Here is a 23,934-nt window from a genome sequence, read left to right on the forward strand (position 1 = left end):
GTTTTAAATGTGAGAATGGAAAATTATGTGTGTTGCACAGAGCTGCCCTTTGAAGAAGCCGGTAGTAGACAGCATTATTACTGTGGTACAGGAAGAGAACTGGAAAGGGCCCACAGGCTGTTCCCTCATGAACAAATATTTATAACAATTTTCTCCCTCAATCTCTCAATGACTTACTAAATATTTGCCATTTTATACAACTCCTGTAGCTTCATAGACATTTGCATTGTCTACTGCCTATGACTGAAGATCTTTCAAATACAGATTTCTCTTTTAAAACAGGGACTTTTGGATGGGCCTATAACATGTTTCTTTTAATCTATAAACATTCATTAACTACTTGACTATTAGGTCATCTTATGCTAGTTGCCATGATAAGGTAGAAGGGATCCCTGGCTTCTTGTGGCTTATAACCTAGCTGAGAAGATGAGAGAAGAACATGAAAGAGATCTAGAAAATATGTCTTTTAAGCATGCACACAGAAGAATATAAACTAAGAAGATGAGCTATCTGAATGGAGGTTCATTAAGGCCATAACACTTCAGAATTGGGTCCTAAAAAGATGGATAAGGATTAGAAGTAGAGAAGTAAGAAGGAAGTCCAGAAGGGGCATTGGTTTAGCAAAACCAAGAGGCTGGGACCAGCAAGGTCTGGTGAAAAAAGTAAGACTACTTATGTTGCTGCTGTGGTTGCTGCCCAATGGCAATGTTACATGACACATTAAGCATGAGTATGCTTTTGGTTTTTTTGTAGTCCCTGATTTCTTTGAAATCTCCAAATCAATAAGCTCTCCCACACCACACTGCTTCTGTATTCAACTTTTATGAGAAGTAACACTTCACATTTTTACCTCACTATATAGTTTACATAGCATTTGCACATAGATCATTTTGTTTGACCTTTATAGCACTTCTGTGAAATGACATGGAGGCTGACTTGCTACAAGTCAGAGGACCACAAAGTGGGGGAGCTCAGGACTTCAAACCAGATCAGATTCAGCCCAATATTTAACATTTACATGTACAGTTTTGACCAATAATTGATATTAATAATATTATTAAGGTCCTATAAGATTATGAACACATCTTGCATCAGAAATTATTAGATTATGTCTGGGGTAATTTTATGTTTAGTACCAAAGATTAAAAAAATCCATATTAAATATGTATAATTTATTATATGATCTTTAAGTTGGCTTCTAATAGGCTTAGTTGAATACTATGCCTGAGATTTATTTCTAATTACAATGTTATATAATCCTCACCTAACAGCCTTATACACAGTTAACACCTTACTGACTGGGCACCATTTAAGAGGTTCCACAGAAGTGAGCTTTCCGAAGTCACACAACTAATAGCAAACTTTAAAATGTGACAGGAATCTTTCAAAATATTTTGAGATTTCCCTGTCTTGTCATGTCAGATATAGTTGTCTACTGAGGACTAAGCATCCTTATGAAAATCCCCTATGGGCTATACAGTGGGATGCTCTGTGTTTACCAAGGCATGCAGGGAAGTGTGAACCCCCACATGAACAGTCCCAAATGATTTCACTTTTCTAGTCTTCTGTTTTTAGACTTTTGCTGTTCTTTACACTGCTAACTATGCCTTCTGAGGGTATTGGTGTTCTCACAGCTAGTAGTCCCCTTCTCCCATTCTAATTAGTTGTCTTCCAACTAAGCTCATTTCACCAGTAAGTTACATTTATTTTATAAACAACACTAAGACTAGAGGTTTAGTGAGTTTGGCACTAAGCCTCTCTTACAGGAGTAGAGTGAGAGGCCTCAGTGGATTGAGATTTTGCTCCCAGATCATAGGGTTTCTATCCTCCTTCCTTTTGGGGGTTCTAGATATTTGAGGTTGCTAAATAAAAGACCTCAGAATAATTGGGTTGTAACAAGAATAACTGCATTTTGTTTACAAAATTCACATTCTGTATGTTTCTGAAAGATGGAACAAAATAAGATGTAATAATTAAACTATTGAAGTAATACCAGTTTGTGATATATAATTTTTATTCTTTAATTTTAAATTCATTGATGGAAGAAGAAAAAAGAACTCTTAAGACATTTAAAATATTCTATCTTAAACTTTAACAGCACTTTCTATTTTTCTAAGTGCTTTAGTGTGTATTGTCTCTTTTGATCATCAAAATCCTATGAAGTAAGCAGGATAGCTCCTTTTCTCAACTATTAAAGTGGCTATGTGATTGTGGTGTTTAAGAAAAAGCATTCTTGCCTTAGCCCGTTTGGTTCAGTGGATAGAGTGTCGGCCTGTGGACTGAAAGGTCCTGGGTTTGATTCCGGTCAAGGGCACATGCCCGGGTTGTGGGCTCAATCCCTAGTAGAGGGCGTGCAGGAGGCAGCCTATCAATGATTCTCTCTCATCATTGATGTTTCTATCTCTCCCTCTCCATTCCTCTCTGAATAAATAAAAATATATTTTTAAAAAGCATTCTTATTTGTTGTACCTATATCCTGAGAAGTACTAGATTAGTATTGTTCTCAGTTTACAGTTGATACTAATAATTAGCAATTATTGAGCACCTGTTATGTGCCTGTATTGGATTGGGCATTTTACATTATCTCTAATCTTTATAATAGTTTATCAAAGGAAGCATCATTACGGTTTTTATACAATGAGAAAACATATGCTGAGAGAGATTATAAGACTTGGCCAAGGCCACAAAGGTAAAAGTGGTAGAGCTAGGATTTGAAATTTGGTCTATGTGATTTAAAATTTGAAATCAGGTCTATGTGGCATTAAATTCTATGCTTGTTATCCCAAGCCGTCTGAGAGAGAAACCAAGGGTCAGAAAAGTTGCTTCTTGATATCAACTGAATTTTTCTTTCATATATCGAGAACTTAACTACACTAAATGTGGGCCTTGTTCCTGAAAGCTTCTGGATTTTTCATGCTATGCTAAGGCGTAGGAAAAACAAATTAGATTCAAATTGCTGAACTGAAACTTGAAAAGAACCTCTGAGATAAAATATTTGTACCACAAATATACCCTTCTCCTTTAAATTGGTTACAATGTAAACCTATGTTTTTAAAGAGCTTTGGAGATGACTTGTAAAGATAATGTACTATACAAACCAATGACTTTATGACTCATGTAAGAAGTTTGCTTTTTCTTTTGAACAAAATAGTGATTTAAATGTGTGACATGAAATATAAAATTTCATTTTTGGAAGCATACAATTAATACTTTAAAGTTTGATAATTTCAATGTAGAGATGAAATATATTAGAAAATCAAGGAGAGAATCAAATTGCTATATTTATAATAACTGAACATCCTCTCAGGAGATACCATGAAACTATCATGAAAAACACATTCTTTTCCCATTTCCATTTTAAGAAATAATATTTCTAAACATATTAGGATCAAAACATAGCAAATTACCAAGTAAATATTCTCATTCTTCTGGCATAAGGTAAGATAACACACTAAATTTCATCTATAAAGATACTACCAACTATCTGGTAGTTGTTTTGTTATAGGGAGAATAGATCTGCACAAAGCCATCTTCTTTCTAGTTCACCATGTGACAAGCAGCCTAGATTGGTTAGACCCCAGGCATGGGGTACAAATAACCCCAGTGAGGCTAGATACTAAACAACTGACCTAATGCGCAACAATACTAGGGGCCGGATACTGGACGCAGTGGTAAAATGCAGCTGATATTCATAAGCTTACAGCAAAGAATCCTTCATACGCTATCATTTCATAAATAGCTCTCCCTATACTTCTATATGTGTTAATGGCATTGGACCTATGTCTTCTAAGTCAATTTGGAGTCCATTTTTTCAAGTGTAGTGAAGTGGGGAAGATGCAAAGATAATTTGGGATTAAAATGCCATTTATCAAATGCCTCAGTGGGCATTTGGAAGCCCCTCAGGTGGTTTGGGGCTCTTGTCAACTTTTCTTCACCCAATAATTCTGGACTTCTCAGTTCTTCCTCTAAGCCTTCTATGTTACATATTAGATTTCTTTCTTTTCTTTTTAAATATATATTTTTATTGATTTCAGAGAGGAAGGGAGAGGGAGAGAGAAATAAAAACATCATGATGAGAGATATATTAACTCTGCGCGTCCTCTTCTTGGTGCAACCGCCTACATCCCAGACATGTGCCCTGACCAGGAATCGAACCATGACCTTCTGGTTCGAGCATCATAGGCTGATGCTCAAGCACTGAGCTACACTGACCGAGCTCTTTCTTTTTTTGATCCTCACCCAAGGATATGTTTATCCTCGATTTCTTTTTAGAAAGAGAGGAGAGAGAGAGAGAGAGAGAGAGAGAGAGAGAGAGAGAGAGAGAATGAATTAATCGGTTTAGTACCAAAGGTCTTTTGCCAGTTTTTACAACTCAGGTCACTCATTCATACATTCATTTACTTAGTTTTGCTATTGTTTGACTTTTTTACATATTTTGCATATTGACTCCTTATCATATGTATGGTTTACAGATATTGGTTCACACTTTCCTGCATGCCTTGGTAAACACAGAGCATCCCACTGTATAGCCCATAGGGGATTTTCATAAGGATGCTTAGTCCTCAGTAGACAACTATATCTGACATGACAAGACAGGGAAATCTCAAAATATTTTGAAAGATTCCTGTCACATTTTAAAGTTTGCTATTAGTTGTGTGACTTCGGAAAGCTCACTTCTGTGGAACCTCTTAAATGGTGCCCAGTCAGTAAGGTGTTAACTGTGTATAAGGCTGTTGGTACTAAACATTAATTAATTAATCGGTTGCCTCCTGTATGTGCCCTGACTGGGGATTGAACCTGCAACCCAGGTATGTGTCTAACCAGCAATTGAATCCACAACCTTTTGGTGTACACCTGGCCAGGCACATACATATTAGATTTCTTAAGCCAAGAATAGCGCAAACAAATCTAGGGGATTGGTTAGCCTTTGCACTTGCTATTCCCTTTGTCAGAAACACACTTTCAACTTTTCTTTATTAATGTCTCATTCATTCTCCAAAATCCAATTCAAATGTCATCTCATTAATTCGCATATGTATGCCTGGTATGTGTCAGCCATTATGCACTTCTTGGAAATGTATTTAATGTATTTGATCAGCCATTCTGTGGCTTCCTTCTCTATGCTTTCATGGCAATCTCATCCTACCTCCATATAGGTACTTATCACCTCTGGGAATCATTTACAAGATTCTCTCTTTTATGAAGACCACTACAGGCCCGATACACGAAATTCATGTGGGGGGCAGGGAGGAGGGTCCCTTAGCCCGGCCTGCACTCTCTAGCAATCCAGGGCCCCTTGGGGGATGTCAGTCATCCCTCTTGCAATCCGGGGCCCCTCGCTCCTAACTGCCCGCCTGCTCATTCCTTATTGCTTGGCTCATGCTCCTTAGAGGTGGGAGAGGCTCCTGCCACTACCACTGTGCTCAGCAGTGGTGAGCTGGCTTCTGGCTGAGCAGTGCTCCAGCTGTGGGAACACACTGATCACGAGTGCGCAGCTCCTGTGTTGACTATCTGCACCCTGGTGGTCAGTGCGTGTCATAGCAACCGATCATTCCACTGGTTGTTCCACTGTTCGGTTGATTTGCATATTAGCGTTTTACTATATAGGATGGGACTCCAGAACTAAGGAACCTTATCTTATGTATTTTTGTATCCCTGGGTGTAATATGACACAGCACTTTAGCAATAGTAGATGGTTAATAAATCTCTAGCTATTACTCTGTTCTCCCCATCCCTTTCATATACATTTGTTATTTTCAACTTATTCATCTGACTTGATTCTCAACCCTTCTGTCGCTATTGCTGTATTAAAATTGCTCTCACCAAAGTTTCCAACAACCTCCTTCTTACTGAATCCAATAGATGGGTAAGACATCTTCTTTATATTGTGCTTGTAAATTGGTAAGATATAAGCCTAGAGATGTTAGTAGCTATTTTTGCCACATTATGGGGAGAACCTGCCTGAAGAATGAGGCCAATAGAAAGGAAAGCTGAGGAAGTCCTGATGACATCATTTGAGCTTCAGGGTTCTGTCATGTTTTAGGCCAACTTCATCAGGGACTTTTCAGTTAAATGATCCAATAAACCCCATGCACCGCCCCCCTTTTTAAATCTTAAATCCAGTTTAGGCCAGCTATTCGTCACTTGTAACCAAGAGAGTTCTAATACAGCTAGTGACCTCCATATCTATATTTCCAGCCCAGATATTTTTCCTGAGCTTCAGCTGCATATCTCCAACTGCTTAGCAGGGGTCCTCAAACTACAGCCCGTGGGCCACATGCAAATACAAATATTGTATTTGTTCCCGTTTTGTTTTTTTACTTCAAAATAAGATATGTGCAGTGTGCATAGGAATTTGTTCATAGTTTGTTTTTAAACTATAGTCCGGCCCTCCAACGGTCTGAGGGACAGTGAACTGGCCCCCTGTTTAAAAAGTTTGAGGACCCCTGGCTTACAGGTTCTCTCCTCTTTAATTTCTCACAGGTACCTGCAACTCAATCTGTCTAAAACAGTGGTTCTCAACCTGTGGGTCGCGACCCCTTTGGCGGTCGAACGGCCCTCTCACAGGGGTCGCCTAAGACCATCCTGCATATCAGATATTTACATTATGATTCATAACAGTAGCAACATTACAGTTATGAAGTAGCAACAAAAATAATTTTATGGTTGGGTCACAACATGAGGAACTGTATTTAAAGGGCCAGAAGGTTGAGAACCACTGGAAAACCACACTTCCTCCTCTGATCATTATCTCAGTGAATAGTATAGCATCTTGCCAGAAACGTGGGTGGATTCCCTGATTCCTTTTTTTCTCCTTTCAATAAAATCACCAAGTCCTATTTTTTTCTACCTACTAACTAAACCTGTCTACTTCTGTCTGCATTGCTACTTTTCTAATTCAGCCACCATCATTCCTTATGTATATCATGGCAGTAGCCTCATAACTGCCTTCTTCATCTCCCTCATGCCCCACAAGTTCATTTTTCTCACCAATTTCTCTACTTTTTATTACATTTTAAATAAATTACAGTAACACATGCTGTATTGCAACAGAATTATACAGGGTGGGGCAAAATTAAGTTTACAGTTGTTCGTATGAAAAATAATACAAATTATATATATATATATATATATATATATATATATATATCTCCCTAATATGCAAATAGACTGAACAGCAGACCACCAAACAACCAAACAACCGGTTGCTATGATGTGCACTGACCACCAGGGGGGTGTGCGCAGAACATGGCAGGTGTTGACAGCAGGTGGCAGAGCGTGGAACATGGCAGGCATCCCTGTGGTGGGATGGTGGAGCAGGTGAGTGGGGGCACCAGACCAAGGCAGGGCAGCGGTTGGGGCAGCGGTCACTGTCATTGGGGCAAGCCTCTGGTGGTTACTGAAAATTGTTTGCTCCTGCACATCGCAGTCCACCCAGCGCTCCACCTGCTGCCAGCACCAGGTGCACGCCAGAGCTGCTGCTCACTCCCACTGTCGGCGTCTGGTGCCAGCCCCGATCACTCAGCACTGTCAGCAGGTGCGAGCTGTGACTGTTGGCCCCGATCGCCCTTCGAGGCTTCTCCACCTCCCCCTGCTCCTGAGGGGCAATGGGGGCCAGCAGCCACCTCTCGGACCTGCTGCTGGCAACAGCCCCACTCGCAGCCCCACCTGCAGCCGGCACCGGAGGTGCCACTTGCATGCCCTGCCGGCACCCCACACCAGTCCCAATCGCTTGGCACTATCAGCGGGTGTGAGCAGCTGCCAGCCCCGATCACCCCTGAGGGCTTCTTCATCTCCCCCTGCTCCTGAGGGGTGATCGGGGCAGCAGCCACTGCTTGCACTTGCTGATGGCACCAGTCCCACTAGCACCAGCTGCTGGCACCAGCCCCAATCGCTCTGCGCCATCAGCGCATGAGAGCAGCGGCAGTGGGAGCGGGGCTGCTGGCAGAGGAGAGATGGCCGTGGAGGGAGGGGCTGGGCAGGGGAGCAGAGGATGAGCCAAGACCCGCCCCTATGGCCACCACAGCTTTGTGGCCCACAGTTCCTTTGAAGGTGCATGAGGTCATGCACTGAGTCCCTAGTTAATAAATAATAATACAAGAATAAACTCTGTTTCACATACTCACAACTGTAAACCTACTTTTGCCCCACTCTGTATAAAGAACCACTTAACACAAGCATGTCAAACTCGCGACCTACTGGTTGATAGCTTGATTAACAGCTATCCCTTTCCCATATAAACTCATTACACCTGAGGTAATCAGTAATTCAGTTTGGTGCCTCTGCTTCCCACATCTGTTTCTATGTTCATGTCTATATATCTATATATACATTTTTAGGGCTTTAACATCCTTCTCTTTCTTATGAAAATGGGGTCATATTACACACATTGCTCAGAAACTTGCTTTTTACCACCTAGCAAAGGAACATGGCTATTCTTTCAGTGCATACATAAAACTCTAGCTTATTCCTATTAAACTGCATAATATTCAATAGTATGGCTATGTTATAATATATTCAACCATTTCCTTATTTTTAGCTACTAGGGTTATCCCTCTTTTGCCACTAAAATTGTGCTATAATAAACATAATGACCTATGATTTGGTATCCTTATTTCTGAAGGATATATTCCCAAAACTGTAAATTCTGGATCAAAGATATCCTAATGTTTAATTTTACTAGAGAGTTGATTAATATCCAAAATGGTGTAACAGTTTGTATTCTCAAATGTGACACACCGCAATATGACACAAATGAAGGATAAAAATCATATGACCATCTCAATAGATGCAGAAAAGCATTTGAAAAAACCCACCATCCTAAAAACTGATGAAATAAATTGAAAAAGACATGAAAAAATGGAAAGATATCCTGTGTCCTTGGATTTAAAGAATTGATATTATTAAAATGTCCATCTTACCCAAAGCCATGCAATTTCTATCAAAATTCCAATGGCATTTCCAACTGAAACAGAAAAATACAATCCTAAAATTCATATAAAACCACAAAAGCTTCAGAATAACCCTAGTTATTATAAGCATAAAAAAAGGAGAGAAATAAAGCTGATTTAAAAATATATTACAAAGGTACAGTAATCAAAATAGTATGGTAGTGGCACAATAAAAGGCATATAGAGGAATGGAACAGAATAAAGAGCCTAGAAACAAATACATGCATTGATGGGCTACTGATCTTTAATAAGGATTCCAAGAATACACAATGTGGAAAGGATAGTCTCTTGTGTTGGGAAACCTGGATAGTCCCATGTGTATACAAAAATCAACTCAAAATAGATTAAAGACTTAAATATACACCTGAAAGAGAAAGAAACTGCTAGAAGAAAATATAGTGAGAAAGCTTGTTGACATTGGATATGACCTCAAAAGCACAGACAACAAAGCAAAAATAGACAAGTGTGATTACATCAAACTAAAAAGCTTCTGTTCTGGCCCTAGCTGGTGTGGCGCAGTGGATTGGAGCATCATCCTCAGACAGGTAGCATATGGGAGGCACCAATCTCTCTCTCTCTCTCTCTCTCTCTCTCCTTATCTCTATTTCTATCTCTCTCAAATCAATAAACATATCAATAAACATATCCTTGGGAGAGGATTAAGATAGATAGATAGATAGATAGATAGATAGATAGACAGATTGTGCACAGCAAAAGAAACAATCACAAGAGTGAAGAGACAACTTACAAAATGGCAGAAAATATCTGTAAACCATACATATGATAAGGAGTCAATATGCAAAATATGTAAAAAAAGTCAAACAATAGCAAAACTAAGTAAATGAATGTATGAATGAATGACCTGAGTTTTAAAAACTGGCAAAAGACCTAATTAGACAGTTTCCAAAGAAGACATACAAGTAGCTAACATCATTGATCATTATGAAATGCAAATCAAAACCTCAAAAACGAGAGGACACCCCGCACCTGTTAAGATGGCTATTATAAAAATGACAAAGAAAACAAGTGTTGACGAGGGTGTGGAGAAAAGGAACTCCTTGAACACTGTTGGTAGGATTATGAATTAGAATAGCCACTATGGAAAACAGAATGGAGATTCCTCAAAAGTTAAAAATAGAAATACCATATAATCCAGCAATCCTACTTCTGGATGTATATAGGAAGGAAATGAAATTAGTATCTTGAAGAGATATCTGCACTATCATGTTCATTGTAGCATTATTCACTATAGCTAAGATATGGAAACAATCTAAATGTCCATCAACAGATGAATAAAAAAAATGTGATATACACAAGGGAATATTATTCAGCCTTTAAAAAGAAGGAAATGCTGTCATTTGTAACATGGATGAACCTGGAAGACATTCTTCTGTAAGTGAAATAAGCCAGACACAGGAAAACAAATATGGCATAACATCACTTTTATATGGAATCTAAGAAAGTGAAACTCATAGAAGCAGTAAAAGTAGAATTGCTCAATCAGAGTATAGGCATTTAGTATGTGAAGAGTAGAATGGTGGTTGCCAGGAGCTGGTGAGGGGTGGGTTAAGGGAAATGGGGAGGTGTTGGTCAAAGGGTACAAAGTTTTAATTATGCAACATGAATAAATTCTGAAGATCTAATGCATAGTATGGTGATCACCTATATATATAAAATCCTAATGTGCTAAGTGCCCAACCGTTCGACCAGTCACTATGACACGCACTGACCACTAGGGGGCAGATGCTCTGACCAGTAGGTTAGCTTGCTGCTGGGGTCTGGCCGATTGGGACTAGGCGAGATGGGCCAGACATGCCCTGGAGCCCTCCCACAGTCCCTCCCCGGCCTCTAAAATATTTCTTCTAATTAATTTCCTTTCAATGTGCATGATTCCGTGTACCTGGCCTCTAGTAGTTAATAATACTGTATACTATACTTGAAACTTGCTAAGAAAGTAGATCTTAAGTGTTCTTAGCACAAAAAAGGTAACTATGTGAGGTGACAAAATGTTAATTAGCTTGATTGTAGTAATCATTTCACAATGTATATGTATATAAAATATCACATTGTATACCTTAAATATGTACAATTTTTATTTGTCAACTATACCTCAATAAAGCTGGGAAAAACAATTTATATTCTTTCCACAAATATATGGGTTTCACCTTTTCATTAGCATGAGATGGTATCACAATATAAAATTATTGATAGTGGATTTCAGTGATAGGGAAATGGCATAGTATGAATATTTCATTAACTTAAAAAATTAAGTTCATTTATTTTAAATTAGTATTACATGTAGATTTTTTTTAAAAAAAACAAGATACAGAATCTTGAAAATTAAGTTAACTCTCTCCCCATCCCCAACTCAAATACTCAGTTTTCTTCCTCAGAGTTACCAGTTATTGATTTATCACAATTTATTTAATCACTTTCTAAATAATGGATATTTAGGTTATTTCCACTCCTCTGCTATTATAAATGATAGAGCAAAGAATATCATTGGTAAATGATTTCCCACATGTGCATGTGAGTATATCTAGCAGTATAAATAGAATTGCTCAGAGTATATCCATTTAACATGTGAAGATATTTGCCATATAATCTATTCTTGACATTGATCCTGTGCTTGCTTACCCATTGTAGTTAGAAAAGTTTCTATGTTCCATAGACTGGATTCCTGCATGATTTGGCCCCTGTTGGCCAACTCATTTATTGTCACCTCCCCTTTATAAATCTATACTAACCATAAAAACTTCTTTTGGTGCCTCAAATGAGCCAAGCTCTCCTTTATTCTAAGCCTTCCAACATGTATGTTCTCTCTGCCTAGTTTACCTTTCCCTTGAATCTTTATTTGGCTAACTCTTTAGCACTGGTCAGGTGGCAACTCAGATGTTACCCCAATTAGGAGACCTTCCCTTAACTCCCCAAGGTCTAGATCAGGTGCTGACATGTCCCATAGCACCCTGTGTTTAGTCTATTATACCACTTTCTATACTATGTTGAACAAACTGAGTTTAATGAGGGTAGGGACTAATCTTTTTCACCATTGTGTCCCTAGTGTTCTGAGCAGTGATCAATAAACATTTATTCAATAACAAGTTGGTATTTAATAAACATTTATTAAATGAATGAATGAAAAAAAAAGAAGCTGCAGTAGTTCCCCACCTGTGAGACAGAGGAGGCCCTGTAGGTCTAGGTGTAGAAACCTAATATATAAAGATCCAGGGTCCATCACGACCTAAATGACTGGACGGACGACCGAACATCAGGCTAGGGTCCTGGCAGGCGTGGCAGGAGTTAGTCCTGGGTCCCAGCTGTGCTGGGCCAGAGTCAGTCCTGGGTCCCAGCCCCGCTGGGCGGGAGTCAGTCCTGGGTCCTGGCCACCTGCAGCGTGGTGGCAGGAGGGAGCTGTGGGCCCTGGCTGCTTGTAGCACAGTGGCGGGAGGGAGCTGTGGGAACAGAGCCATGCTGCCATCAGACTGGCCTCTTGGTCCCTCCCCTTGCCCGCAGGCTCTGGGGAACCGGAGCCATGTTGCAATTGGACTGGCCTCTTGGTCCCTCCCCCCCCCCCCCCAGCCCACAGGCCCAGGGAACCAGAGCCATGCTGCGATGGGACTGGACCCTACCCGAGGGGTCCCGGATTGTGAAAGCGTGCAGGCTGGTCTTTCCATGAGAGACCTCCCCAAGTACACAAATTTTCATGCACCGGGCCTCTAGTCTAGAATAAGGGAGGGTTGCATAAGTAATACACTACAGTGCCAATAGGAGCTGTTTGCCTACACATTTACATCTGCCTATGATATTTTGAGGAGCCATACAAAAGGGAGCCAGCTGGCAGTTCACCGCTTTATCCAACATTTCTTAGCGTTCACTTCTTGAAGCCATATGCATGCTCTTAACCCTTCTTAAGCCTCTTCATGAACACTAATGAAAAGGCTCATTTGACTCTCCAAACTGAAACCCTGAGTATTTAACCATCCAGACTCCATGTAAGTGGCTAAAACTACCTTATCTATTATTATATTATAGAAATCAGGAATAGTTAGGAGCAAATTATAACTGAATTGGAAGGAAGCAAGTAGACCATCTATTTCTTACCCTTATATATCTGAGATATATGACATAATCTTCTCAGTAGTAGTACCTCATTATAGATTTCTTCATGGTGTGCAGAATTTCCAGGGGTGTGTATACCTTGAAAAAAAACCCTGAAATGATTTTGAATCTCTTACATCTGAGTTGAGAATGACCAATTCCAGTCTAACCTTGAGAAAAAAAACTATGAGCAGAGAAGGAAGATTAAGAAAGCTAAGACTGCCCTAGCCGGTTTGGCTCAGTGGATAGAGCGTCTGCCTGCGGACTGAAGGGTCCCAGGTTCGATTCCGGCCAAGGGCACATGCCTGGGTTGCGGGCTCGATCCCCAGTAGGGGGTGTGCAGGAATCAGCAGATCAATGATTCTCTCTCATCATTGATGTTTCTATCTCTCTATCCCTTTCCTTTCCTCTCTAAAATCAATAAAAAAAAGAAAAAAAAAGAAAGCTAAGACTTGCCCAAGGTCATACTGCTAGTATCTATATATATAAAAGCCTAAGTGACCATTATGATGAAATAACCAGAACGACCAGAATGACCAGTTGCTCTGACGTGCACTGACCACCAGGGGGCAGATGCTCAATGCAGAAGCTGCCTCCAGCCCACAGGCCCCAATCAACAATGGGGCCTTCTGGACAACCTTCTGGTCCCTCCCCCCAGCCAGCAGGCCCCGATTGCCTGATCAGGGCCAGGCCCCTAGGCTGGGATGGGGATCTGGGGGTGGGTGGCGGCAAATGTGGCCCCTTTTCCATGGGGCCGAGGGCTGGCTCCCTCCTTGGAGCCAGCGGTCAACCTCCTGGGTTCCTCCCCTGTCCCTCCCCTTGGTTGGCAGCCCCGATCGGCCTCCTGTCTGCCCACCGTGGTGGCAGTTGGGCCCTCCCCCTGGCTGGAAGGTCCCAATTGTCCAATAGGGGCTGGGCCTGGCCTGGGACGAGGAACCGGGGGTGGGTGGTGGCAGACATGGGCGGTGAGGGAAGGAGGAAGTGGGGAGGTGGGGAGGCGGGGAACCATGGTGGCGGTGTGTGGGCAGTGAGGGAAGAAGGAAGGGGGAGGTGAAGGGGGTGGGGAACCTGATTGGCCCTGATTGCCGGCCAGGCCTAGGGACCTCACCCCATGCATGAATTTCGTGCACTGGGCCTCTAGTAACTACATAATGGCAGAGTTGGGACTAGAATATGGGTCTCCTGGCTTAGAGTTTATCGCTTTTCCTAATAGTGAGAAACAAATATCTAGAAGGAATAAAAGAGCAAGACAGACCAGAAGTACCTTTGGAGAACTGCAGGTCAGTTGGGCCTGTGACCTTTAAGCAAGTAAGATATCCCTCAAATATATCTCACCTTTACAGCATTTTTCTAGGGGGAGGCGGGAATGTTGACATTTTACCTTATATGATTCTGTATTCTTTATGTTAGTTATAATGAGTAGGTATTATTTTTGCAATTAAAAAATCTCATAAATATTTTTAAGCAGCTTAATCTTTAATTTCTATACCTAGCTCACTTAAGTACTTAGGTACTGAGGACAGGAGTTTGTAGCTATACCAACCACAGAGCCTGGTACAATGTCTCACAAGTAGTTGGCTTTCTAAAAGTGCTATTAACCGTGTCAGTGATAAAAGCCTGTTGAGATCATTTACTGCAATTCCATAAATGAAAATATAGTTTTAAAGAACATTTTGGAGTATGAGAAAGCTAAGACATTTTAGCTTACTTAATGTCTTATTTGATATAAAGTTACCTTTTAGAGTATTTTGCTTTGGGCACTGAGGGCATTCTTTTCATGATCAGTAGGCAACCTTGAGGAATCTACCTTTGAAATCAACAATCCACTTCAAGTTTACACACATGGTCAACTCTCGAAAACCTTTAATTTTGTCTTGTGAACAAGCTCTTGATACTCTATCAGCTCTCAAGATTATTTTAGTCCCTCTCATTTGATAATAGCACAGTGACGGCTCACTGACAAGCAATAAGTAGAAGAGCAATACTAGAATGAGGACATGTCTTAATTCTAGCTAACATTTGTACAGGCAGAAAGTCTGTTTCTTTGAGGCAATAGTCTTTCATGTCCATCTGTACCAATTTAATGGTAGGTATGCCCTCTTCCATTATTATTTTTAAGAAACAAAGAACAAAGAATATATTCCAATCTTTATTTGTTTTTTTCTTTACTATTTTATAATTAACAAAAAAAAGAATGCTATTTTTAATCTGACTAAAAGTAAAGATAACTACAAAGAAGAGATACTGACAAAAGGGGACATAGTCAGCCAGCCAGCCAAACTGCACAGCTGTGATCATTTGTAGTGATGAGGTGGGCCATAGTTTGAGGCTTGGAATCTTCTTCCTATGGGCTTGGATAACATCAGTGAGTATAAAAAAGGACAATCTGGCTGAAAGGGAGTATCTTTACAGGAATAATAATGGTTATCCAGAAATTAATGAACGAGTGCTTAAAATGCCTAGTAGATAATGTTTTTATGTTCATTTTCCAGAGATAACATAGTATTAGCAGTTAATAATTTCTGAAGCATTTTGCATATGTTAATGCTTCTGATCACCACAACAAATACATGAGGCAAGCAGGGCTAATTATCTCCATTTTATAGCTAAGGAAATTGAGGCTCAGAGGGATGTCACTCCTCCAAAGTCACAAGACTGGTAAGGTAGCAGTGATTTCAGGATTAGGATCCAGGAATTGTGACTCAGTCTAGTATCCTTTCTATTACACCATGTTGCACTTTTATTTTTATTGTATTACTAGGACAGAAACATAGGGAGAAGGTGGATGTGGAAAGATATTAATATTTTTATTGATTCCTGAAAATGCTCCTACAGGAAGAGAACAAATGGTTTTATAATACTTTTAAAATATGGAAACTAGCTCCATGGGAATTTTGGATTCATATTATCTGATTCTAAGATCTCCTGACTCTCCAAATATATTCCACATTTCATTCTAACTAGAAAATAAAGTTCTGCAGATTTCTGGAGTACCCTTATCCTGCGAGAGATGACCAAGCAAGCCACCTAGAGCTATTATTACTTCAGAAACATATCACAAGGATGGGTCTGAGCAGGAAATCCTGGCACAGGTTTCCGGGACTCACAGCACCTACAATGGAGGGATCATGCTTTCCTTGGAGAACAACAACTGTATAATTAGCAAAAATAAACTTAAAACCTGTATCAAACACTTTTAGCCAACTCAAAACAGGAACAGTGAATTTAAGGCCAAGATGTAGTAAAGAAAAAGACTTCACTTATTTTCTAAGAGTTGAAGTTATAAAGTGCCAAGATTTATATTGGAGGGGAACTAGCTCTGTGTTTGGGACTCCTGCTTCCTAGTCAAAGCCTTAATTTATGGAATAATCCAAATGAAGAAACTGGGATAAATGCAATTGTTTCTTGAATAGTGGGTCAGAAAGTTTGGATATGCTCTGGACATAGCCACTGACATTCTAAAGGCAAAATAGATGATCCCTATGTTATGTCTCAATTATCTAGTTTAGTAGCCAATGATATTTTTTCCTGAAGACAGAAAAATAGACTTCTGTATTCTGGTTTATTCCTAGTGAACCTATGCATGCTTCTAAGGATCACTACTACAGCCCTTGCATTTCCTCAATGTGAATGAACCATTTTTTGAAAATTTTTTTTCTCACACAGGGATTAGTGAAGAACATAAAAATCAATATCTGTAGTTCCTAGATAGAAAATATAGATTCCCTATCTCCATTTTTTGTTCAATCATTCATTTACCAAATGTTTGAGTACTTTCTATGTACTGATGCCGTGTAAGGTAAAACTCCAGGACCTACTTCCCCCACCCTATCTTTGCTTCATTTTTTTAAAAAAAATATTTTGTCTTGATTTCAGAGAGGAAGGGAGAGGGAGAGAGAAATAGAAACATCAATGATGAGAGAGAATCATTGATTGGCTGCTTCCTACACTCCCCACACTGGGGATCGAGCCTGCAACCTGAGCACATGCCTGGATTGGGAATCGAACCGTGACCTCTGGTTCATAGGTCAACACTCAAACACTGAGTCACACCGGCCAGGCCTTTGTTTCATTTTTAACCTGTTGCCTATCAATGTATGTGCTACCTCATTAAAGTTCTCTGGGGGTCTTATTCATCTTTACACTCTTTCTTGCAGTGCCTAGAAGGCTTGTTAAGTAATGAGAAAATTTTGAGAACTGAAGTGAAATTAAAGGATAGTAACAGGTCACAAAATTATACATGGAGCTAGAACCGATTTTTTCCTGCTCTGTTTTTAAACTTATCTCCATTTTTTACTTTAGAAAAATCCTTTCTTCCTGAAATCTCTGTCATGTTCTACATAAATTGCTTTTTCTTTGATGCTTGGGAAGCAAACCTGAGCTGGATAACTAATTTTTTAAATATAACACATCAAGTAACTTGTGAATTTAGAATCAACATGTGCTTGTTTTTATTTTTGGCCTTAACTCACATCACTATGACCTACCTCTCTCATACTACTTCTTACTCTGTTCAGATGGTTTATAGATTGACTCAGTTCTTCAGTGAGTTCTTTACTTTTATAGAACAGAGTCAGATCATTGTCTTGAGACATAGTGATATAGGGTGTAGACTTACATATCTGGCTGCCTTGTTTTGTTTTGTTAATCCTCACCGAGGAGATTTTTTCCATTAATTTTTTTAGAGAGAGAGGAAGGGAGGCGGGGGGGGGGGGGAAAAGAGGGAGAGAGAGAGAGAGAGAGAGAGAGAGAGAGAGAGAGAGAGAGACAACGACATCGATGTGAGAGCGACACATTGATTAATTGCCTCCTTCCTGCACTTGACCCAACCAGGCTGGGGATCGAATCTGCAATCCAGGTATGTGCCCTTGACCGGGAATTGAATCTGAAACCCTTCAGTGGGCGGGCCACTGAGCAATGCCAGCCAGTCTCTGGCTGCCTGGTTGTCTATCAGGCCCCTCAAATTTAGCATGCCTAACTGAACTCTTGATTCCTTCTCTACATACCTTTACCCTGTTCTTCCCTTGTTGTTCCCATCTCAGAAATGGTAATTCCCTATGTCCAAAACTTTGGGGTTCTCCTTGGCTATTCTCTGTCTCTCATGCACCTTATCTAATCAACTCCAAAATCCTGTCAGCTATTCCTTCAAAATCTCTCCAGAATCTGACCACTTACCACCCATATGGACTCCATTCTGGTCTAAAACACCATCATCTCTTGCCTAAATTATTGTTATCCTCCCTTAACAGGTCTTCTTGCTTCTGTCCTTTTTCCTGGACCTATTTTCAATATGGCAGCCAGAGGGATTCTGTTAAAACATAAGTCAAATCCTGTCATTCCTCTGCTCAAAATCTTCCAATGGTTCCCTCTCAGGCAGTGTAAAAGTTGGAGTCGTTACCTTGGCCTACAAGGTTTTAGATTGAACTTTGCTCTCTGATTTCATCTACTTCCCTCTTCCTATTGCTCATTCTGCTCCCAGCCACACCTGATCTTTCTAGAAAATGCCAAGCATTCTTCTGCTTCAGAACATTTGTATTGTTTATTCTCTATTCCTCTGCCCATCCTCAAATGTCTGCCTGGCTCATACCTTTATTTTATTCAGATTTCTTCTCAATTGTTCCTTTATTAGAGGAACCGTCCCTGACCACATTATAACACACCCCATCACTTTCTCTCCCTCTTGCCCTGCTATATTTTCTCCACAACCAATTTTGTTTACTGCCTATCTCTTTACATTGGAAGTTAAGGCCTTGAGGGCAATAAAACATGTTTATTGGAGGTATACTATGTGCCAGGTTCTTTTGTAGGCACTGGGGATATAAAAGTAAACAGACAGATAGTAATATTCTTACAGCATTTCCATTCTGATATTACACAAATATTTTCTCAGTAACTATTTGATAAATGCATTTAATAAATATAGCATATACTCAACAGTGACAGGAATGGTTCCAAAATAAAGGAGACTTAGATTGGCTTGTCACTCTTGAACTCACTGGAGAATCCATCACATCTAAAGAAATGGTTGTATAACCTCCCAGATGAAAGGCTGGAAATCTAATAAAATCCCAGGACTCACAGACATTACATACTCCTAACTCTCAGGGGCTCTTAGATTCCTCCCAGTTTACTGCTTAATGAAAAATATCTGTGATTGGCACAAAGTGACTAGAGTCTAGTGATTGACTAGAGCAGGGGTGGGCAACCCCTGACACGCGTGTCAAACATGGCACACCAGTAACTTTTGCTGGCATGCGAAACCCTCTCTTATAATCTTCCATTTACAATTTTTGTGAACATCTGAATGACTTAAATGTTAAATTACAAGAAACTGGCTTGACACTTGATGTTATGTTTGGTTACATAAAGGCTTTTGAAAAGAAACTGGAAGTCTTTAAGAGGGACGTGGATGGTGAGAGATTTAGATATTTCCTAAACCTCAAGAGGCACATCAAAGACCTCCCAAAAGATGACAGAACAGACTGTCAAAGCCTTCAAAAGCTGTTTTTAAACATCATCGAGTCAACTATTGAGCAGTTCTTCTCAAGATTTGCGAAATTCAGAGAACTGGAAGAGACAGCAAAATTCATGAGGTTTCCAGAGAGCATGAAACTGGAGGAACTAAACTTACAAATGTTTTCATGGATAGACATGGCTGACTTTGAAATGCAGTTGACTGAATTTCAGAGTAGCTCAATTTGGAAGCAGAAATTTATTGACCTTAGAGTTGACTTGGAAAACATTGAAAAAAAGCAATTAGAGACAGGAGTGCCAGAGAGAAGTGTCGCAAACAAACTATTGAGGACTTGGAATGCCATTCCAGAAATTTTTTTCTGTTTAAAAAACTTTGCAACAGCGTTACTCTCCATGTTTTCATCTACATACGCTTGTGAATCTTTGTTCTCAGTGATGAATTTTGTTAAATCGTGTAATAGGAGTAGCCTGACGGATGAAAGTAGTAGCTCCTGCATATCTCTGAAGGTCACGAAATATAAACATGATGTAAAATCTCTATCATCAGTGATGCAGCAGCAAAAGTCCCACTGATAATATCAAATGGAGTCATAAAGTTTTCTGTCGGACTATCAGTGTACATGTATACATTAAAAAATAAACGTATTTTTCATCATTATATACTGTTTTTGTCGCTTGAATGAATTTTATTATCTCTTCAGGGGTTCTTCACATATGTACACCTTAAGAGATATCAAGTAGGCGTAACATGTTCTCAAAAAATAGGGTTGGCACGCAGAAGAATTTTGAGTCAGAGATTTTGCCGGTTTTGGCACGCACTCACAAAAAGGTTGCCCACCCCTGAACTAGAGTATCAGACCAGGAGGAAATTAGATTAGAAATGCTAAAAACTAGTAAGAGGCTTTGGACTTTGCCAGAAAAAAAACTAGTTTGTATCAAAACAGAATAAACACTTTAAGAAAGATCAGAAGCAAAGATGCTGGTATCCAGATCCAGATAAAGTGGTTTAGGAAAGTGGAATATGCTTCCTTCTTTAAGAGAAAAAAATGGGAGGCCAAGGGAAGAGGTAAACTTTAGAAACTATTGGACTTCCCACTTGGAGAGGAAGGTCATATTATTCTTACAATCTCTCTCCTCTCCTTCTTAGCAATTAGGGAATATGAAAGATTTCATTGGGAATAGCCTCAGGGGTAGAGTCAAAGGTGGAAAGACCTACATGCATCAAAGGTGAGGTAACTGGGAGAGGAAAGGGCCCATGGCTGTCAGTTCTCAGCTTCAACATAGTCTTCTGAAGACTTCCAGGAAACTGGTTGCAAGTGAATAACAGTTGACTTTTACGTCATGGACCACATTTCCTAGGCTTAAACTTGGTCATCAATTGTATACAAAGTGTCTGCTCTAGAGAATAGCCCCACTGGTCCAGTTCTGCATTCTGCATTCAAGGGCTCAATGCTGCTGCCACCTCCATTGACTAGACCATTCCACTTATCTTATTTCTCTTTCTTTTTAATTTTAGGGTCCTTGTTCTGAGCTCTTTCTCAGACTTCATCCAGTTCTGTTTCTTCTGGCCCCTACAGACAAAGTCCTGGCCCCATTCTTAAATAGCACATGCCTCCTGGAATTGCCTCCATCATTGGCCCTTACTTACATTGACAAATGTCACTTAAAAATCTCATTTTCATCTTTATAAAATTATAGTTCTTTGTAACCCCCAGACATATATCTTTGGCAGAGGTATCCAGCACATGCTGTCTCTGAATCCAGATGGCTTTGCAGCAGCCCCGAGCTATGCATTCTACAAACTACTGTGCCAAAGAAGTAGTGTTCTATCAATTGACAGAGTAATATTAAAATAGGGTCATTCAAAGACCCTGCCCAGGAGCTAGCTCAACATCTTGTTATGCCCCACAAAATGCATTTCTAGTTGACTCAAATCTATTTTACCTTCAATAGGAATGGTTTTCATGGCACATCATAACCTAGCTGAAGGGGCAATAAACACCATCAACTTACATTATAAATACCAACAATTTGCCAGATACTAGTCTACATTCTCTGGTTATACAAAGAGAAATAAATTCCTGCCCTTAAGATATTTACTAAGAAGATCTAGAAGCTCTAGTTCATGTTTGAGCATGGTAGCTGATACTAATACTGACATGCTTCTCATTGGAATGAATATATCGTGTAAGTGCCACCATGGCACAACACTATGTCAACTCCAAGAATAGCACTGAATCCTCTTGGTGGCCTTAGTAGATATGGGATGTCCCCAGGAGAGATGAGGTCCTTATGGAGGTTGCTCTTGAGAGATACAAATGCTGCGATGGCTCTTAGACATACTGTGAAAGAACTGAATCTATCTGGAGTTGCAGGAGAGAGGATTCTGTGTGATCAATTCTATGTCAAATGACTGATGGGTAGCCTAGGCTAAAAAAAACTTCTGTGACTCTGGGTCTGTGAACAATCTATTAGATAGTGAAGCACACTTGAGAAGCTAGTTATCAGAATGGTACTCACATTAATTGAGATATGATAAAAGATCACCTAAGCAGACTTACCATCTGCTCCTTCACTGCTTTTGCTTCTTTTATTTCGACGGACACGCCTACTTTCTGCTTCAGTGTATGACTTTTCTTCAGGGAAGAAAAAATTCAGCAGGGCCATCTGTAAAAACAATAAATAGATGAATGAAAGGTTGAACCCAGTCAACCATAGCTGACATAAAAAACTAGTTTCCTGTAGACATTCTAGCTTCACCTCAAATTCAGCATGTCTAAAACTTGAGCCCATCTTCCCCTCCACTGTAGAAATCCTTTTATTTTTGTTACCATTATTATTCCAGTCATGTAGACATGAAATTTTGACTAAGCTCTGAATCCCCTCTCTTCTGCCCTGAATGTCTAATGACTAATCCTCCGAGTCCCATTTCTCCATACAGTTCTGGGATTCAGAGAGCCCAGTCATGGATTTCTAATTTCCTTCATGTACTACTGATGTCTGCCCAGAATTAGACTTGAGTTTGCAACTCCCTCTCGAACTTCATTAATGTACATTCATAAACTTCCCACATTCCTATTTATACTAAACTTTTGGTTTGTTCCCAGAATGCTCTGCATCCAGTTATGATTGGAAGATGCCATTTATGTAAACATTCTTCTGGGTGTTAATCATGACAAAATACACACTTATTTTCTCTGTTTCCTAGACTCCTACAGAACTCCTATAGCAGTTGGGTGTATAAGACTCATTTTGGTACTTCATCCTTTACTCTCTTATGATGATCTCTCATAATAATACAATATGTTTCATATGTGAATGGGCCTGGTTTCGCTAATGATAACCACAGCTTAAATATGTACTTGCTAAAATGAATCATAATATTTCAGCATACAGTAAGTGACTCTTTGTGGTTAAAAACATGCTTGAGCTAAATAGTGGACAGAGTAATAGGAATGAGAGTGATTCTAATCCGACTTTGCCAATTATAGCTGTGTAGCCTTGAGCAAATTACTTGAGTTTTAATTTCCTCATCTGTAAATAGAGATAATAAATAGTACTTTGCTCCTAAAGTAGTTAAAGGGTTAGCACAGTACCCAGCATGTAATATGTACTCAATAAGTGTTAGCTATTATTATTATTATTATTATTATTATTATTATTAAAATCAATCTTCCAAATAGACTGGTTAGAGAGTTTGGGGGTTAAAAAAGAAGTGAATCTGCATTTTCACCCTAGTGTTAATGTTAAAAAAATAAACAACTTTAGAATCCTCATGTCTGCTGCATCTCTTGTTAATTGAAAACAAAAAGTTGGTACAACTCACAAAAGCCTTATCATTCTATACTAACTTTCTTCAAAACCCTGTGGTTTACTGTTTACATAGAACAATTATACCCAACAGCCTTAATGTACAAGATTAGCATCTTGCATAATATATTCTTGTGTTAAATAAATATAAAGTTAATAAGTGAATGCTTAGGTAATTTCCAACTTGTCATAAGGTTAATTTAAAAAAATTTAAGTTGAACAATATGAAACTCATTTTTGTAAGTAAAATATGGTTGAATATTAGCAATTTCACATGGTTCAACTGAGCAGTATTTTTGAATCACTTGATTGGAATGTAAAATACATTTTCCCATAAAATCAACATAATAAACTCTGGCTAGGTTTCCAGACAAAGCCCATAGAAAGTTACTTAACCCATAACATAAATAAGCTATTATAATACTAAAAATATAAACCCAAACTGATATTTACAATAAAATCTCAATCATTTGAAACTCCAAAAGAACAAGTCTACCTGGATTGAAGAGTTTTCTTGGTAATTCTGAGTACTGAAACTTATTTCAGCTATTTTTAATAGAAATTAATCCACAATATATGATTTTATTCAGGCTTCTTGAGG

At 39.4% G+C, this 23,934-nt stretch overlaps 1 protein-coding gene across 5 annotated transcripts in view; it reads right to left on the minus strand.

The window, feature by feature from the left end:
- Positions 1-23,934, minus strand: part of EDA (ectodysplasin A) — a 523,165-nt gene that overhangs the window by 88,968 nt on the left and 410,263 nt on the right. For 4 of the 5 annotated variants that reach the window (XM_006082912.3, XM_006082915.3, XM_006082914.3 and 1 more), the window contains exon 2: positions 22,085-22,190. In XM_006082912.3, the coding sequence (XP_006082974.1) occupies positions 22,085-22,190 (106 nt within the window). Of the gene's footprint in view, positions 1-22,084; positions 22,191-23,934 lie in introns of those variants that run through there. The other variant, XM_023764550.1, reaches the window with a different exon arrangement.

The sequence above is a fragment of the Myotis lucifugus genome, unplaced genomic scaffold (assembly GCF_000147115.1).
Source record: "Myotis lucifugus unplaced genomic scaffold, Myoluc2.0 scaffold_4, whole genome shotgun sequence".
Classification (NCBI taxonomy): Eukaryota; Metazoa; Chordata; class Mammalia; order Chiroptera; family Vespertilionidae; genus Myotis; species Myotis lucifugus.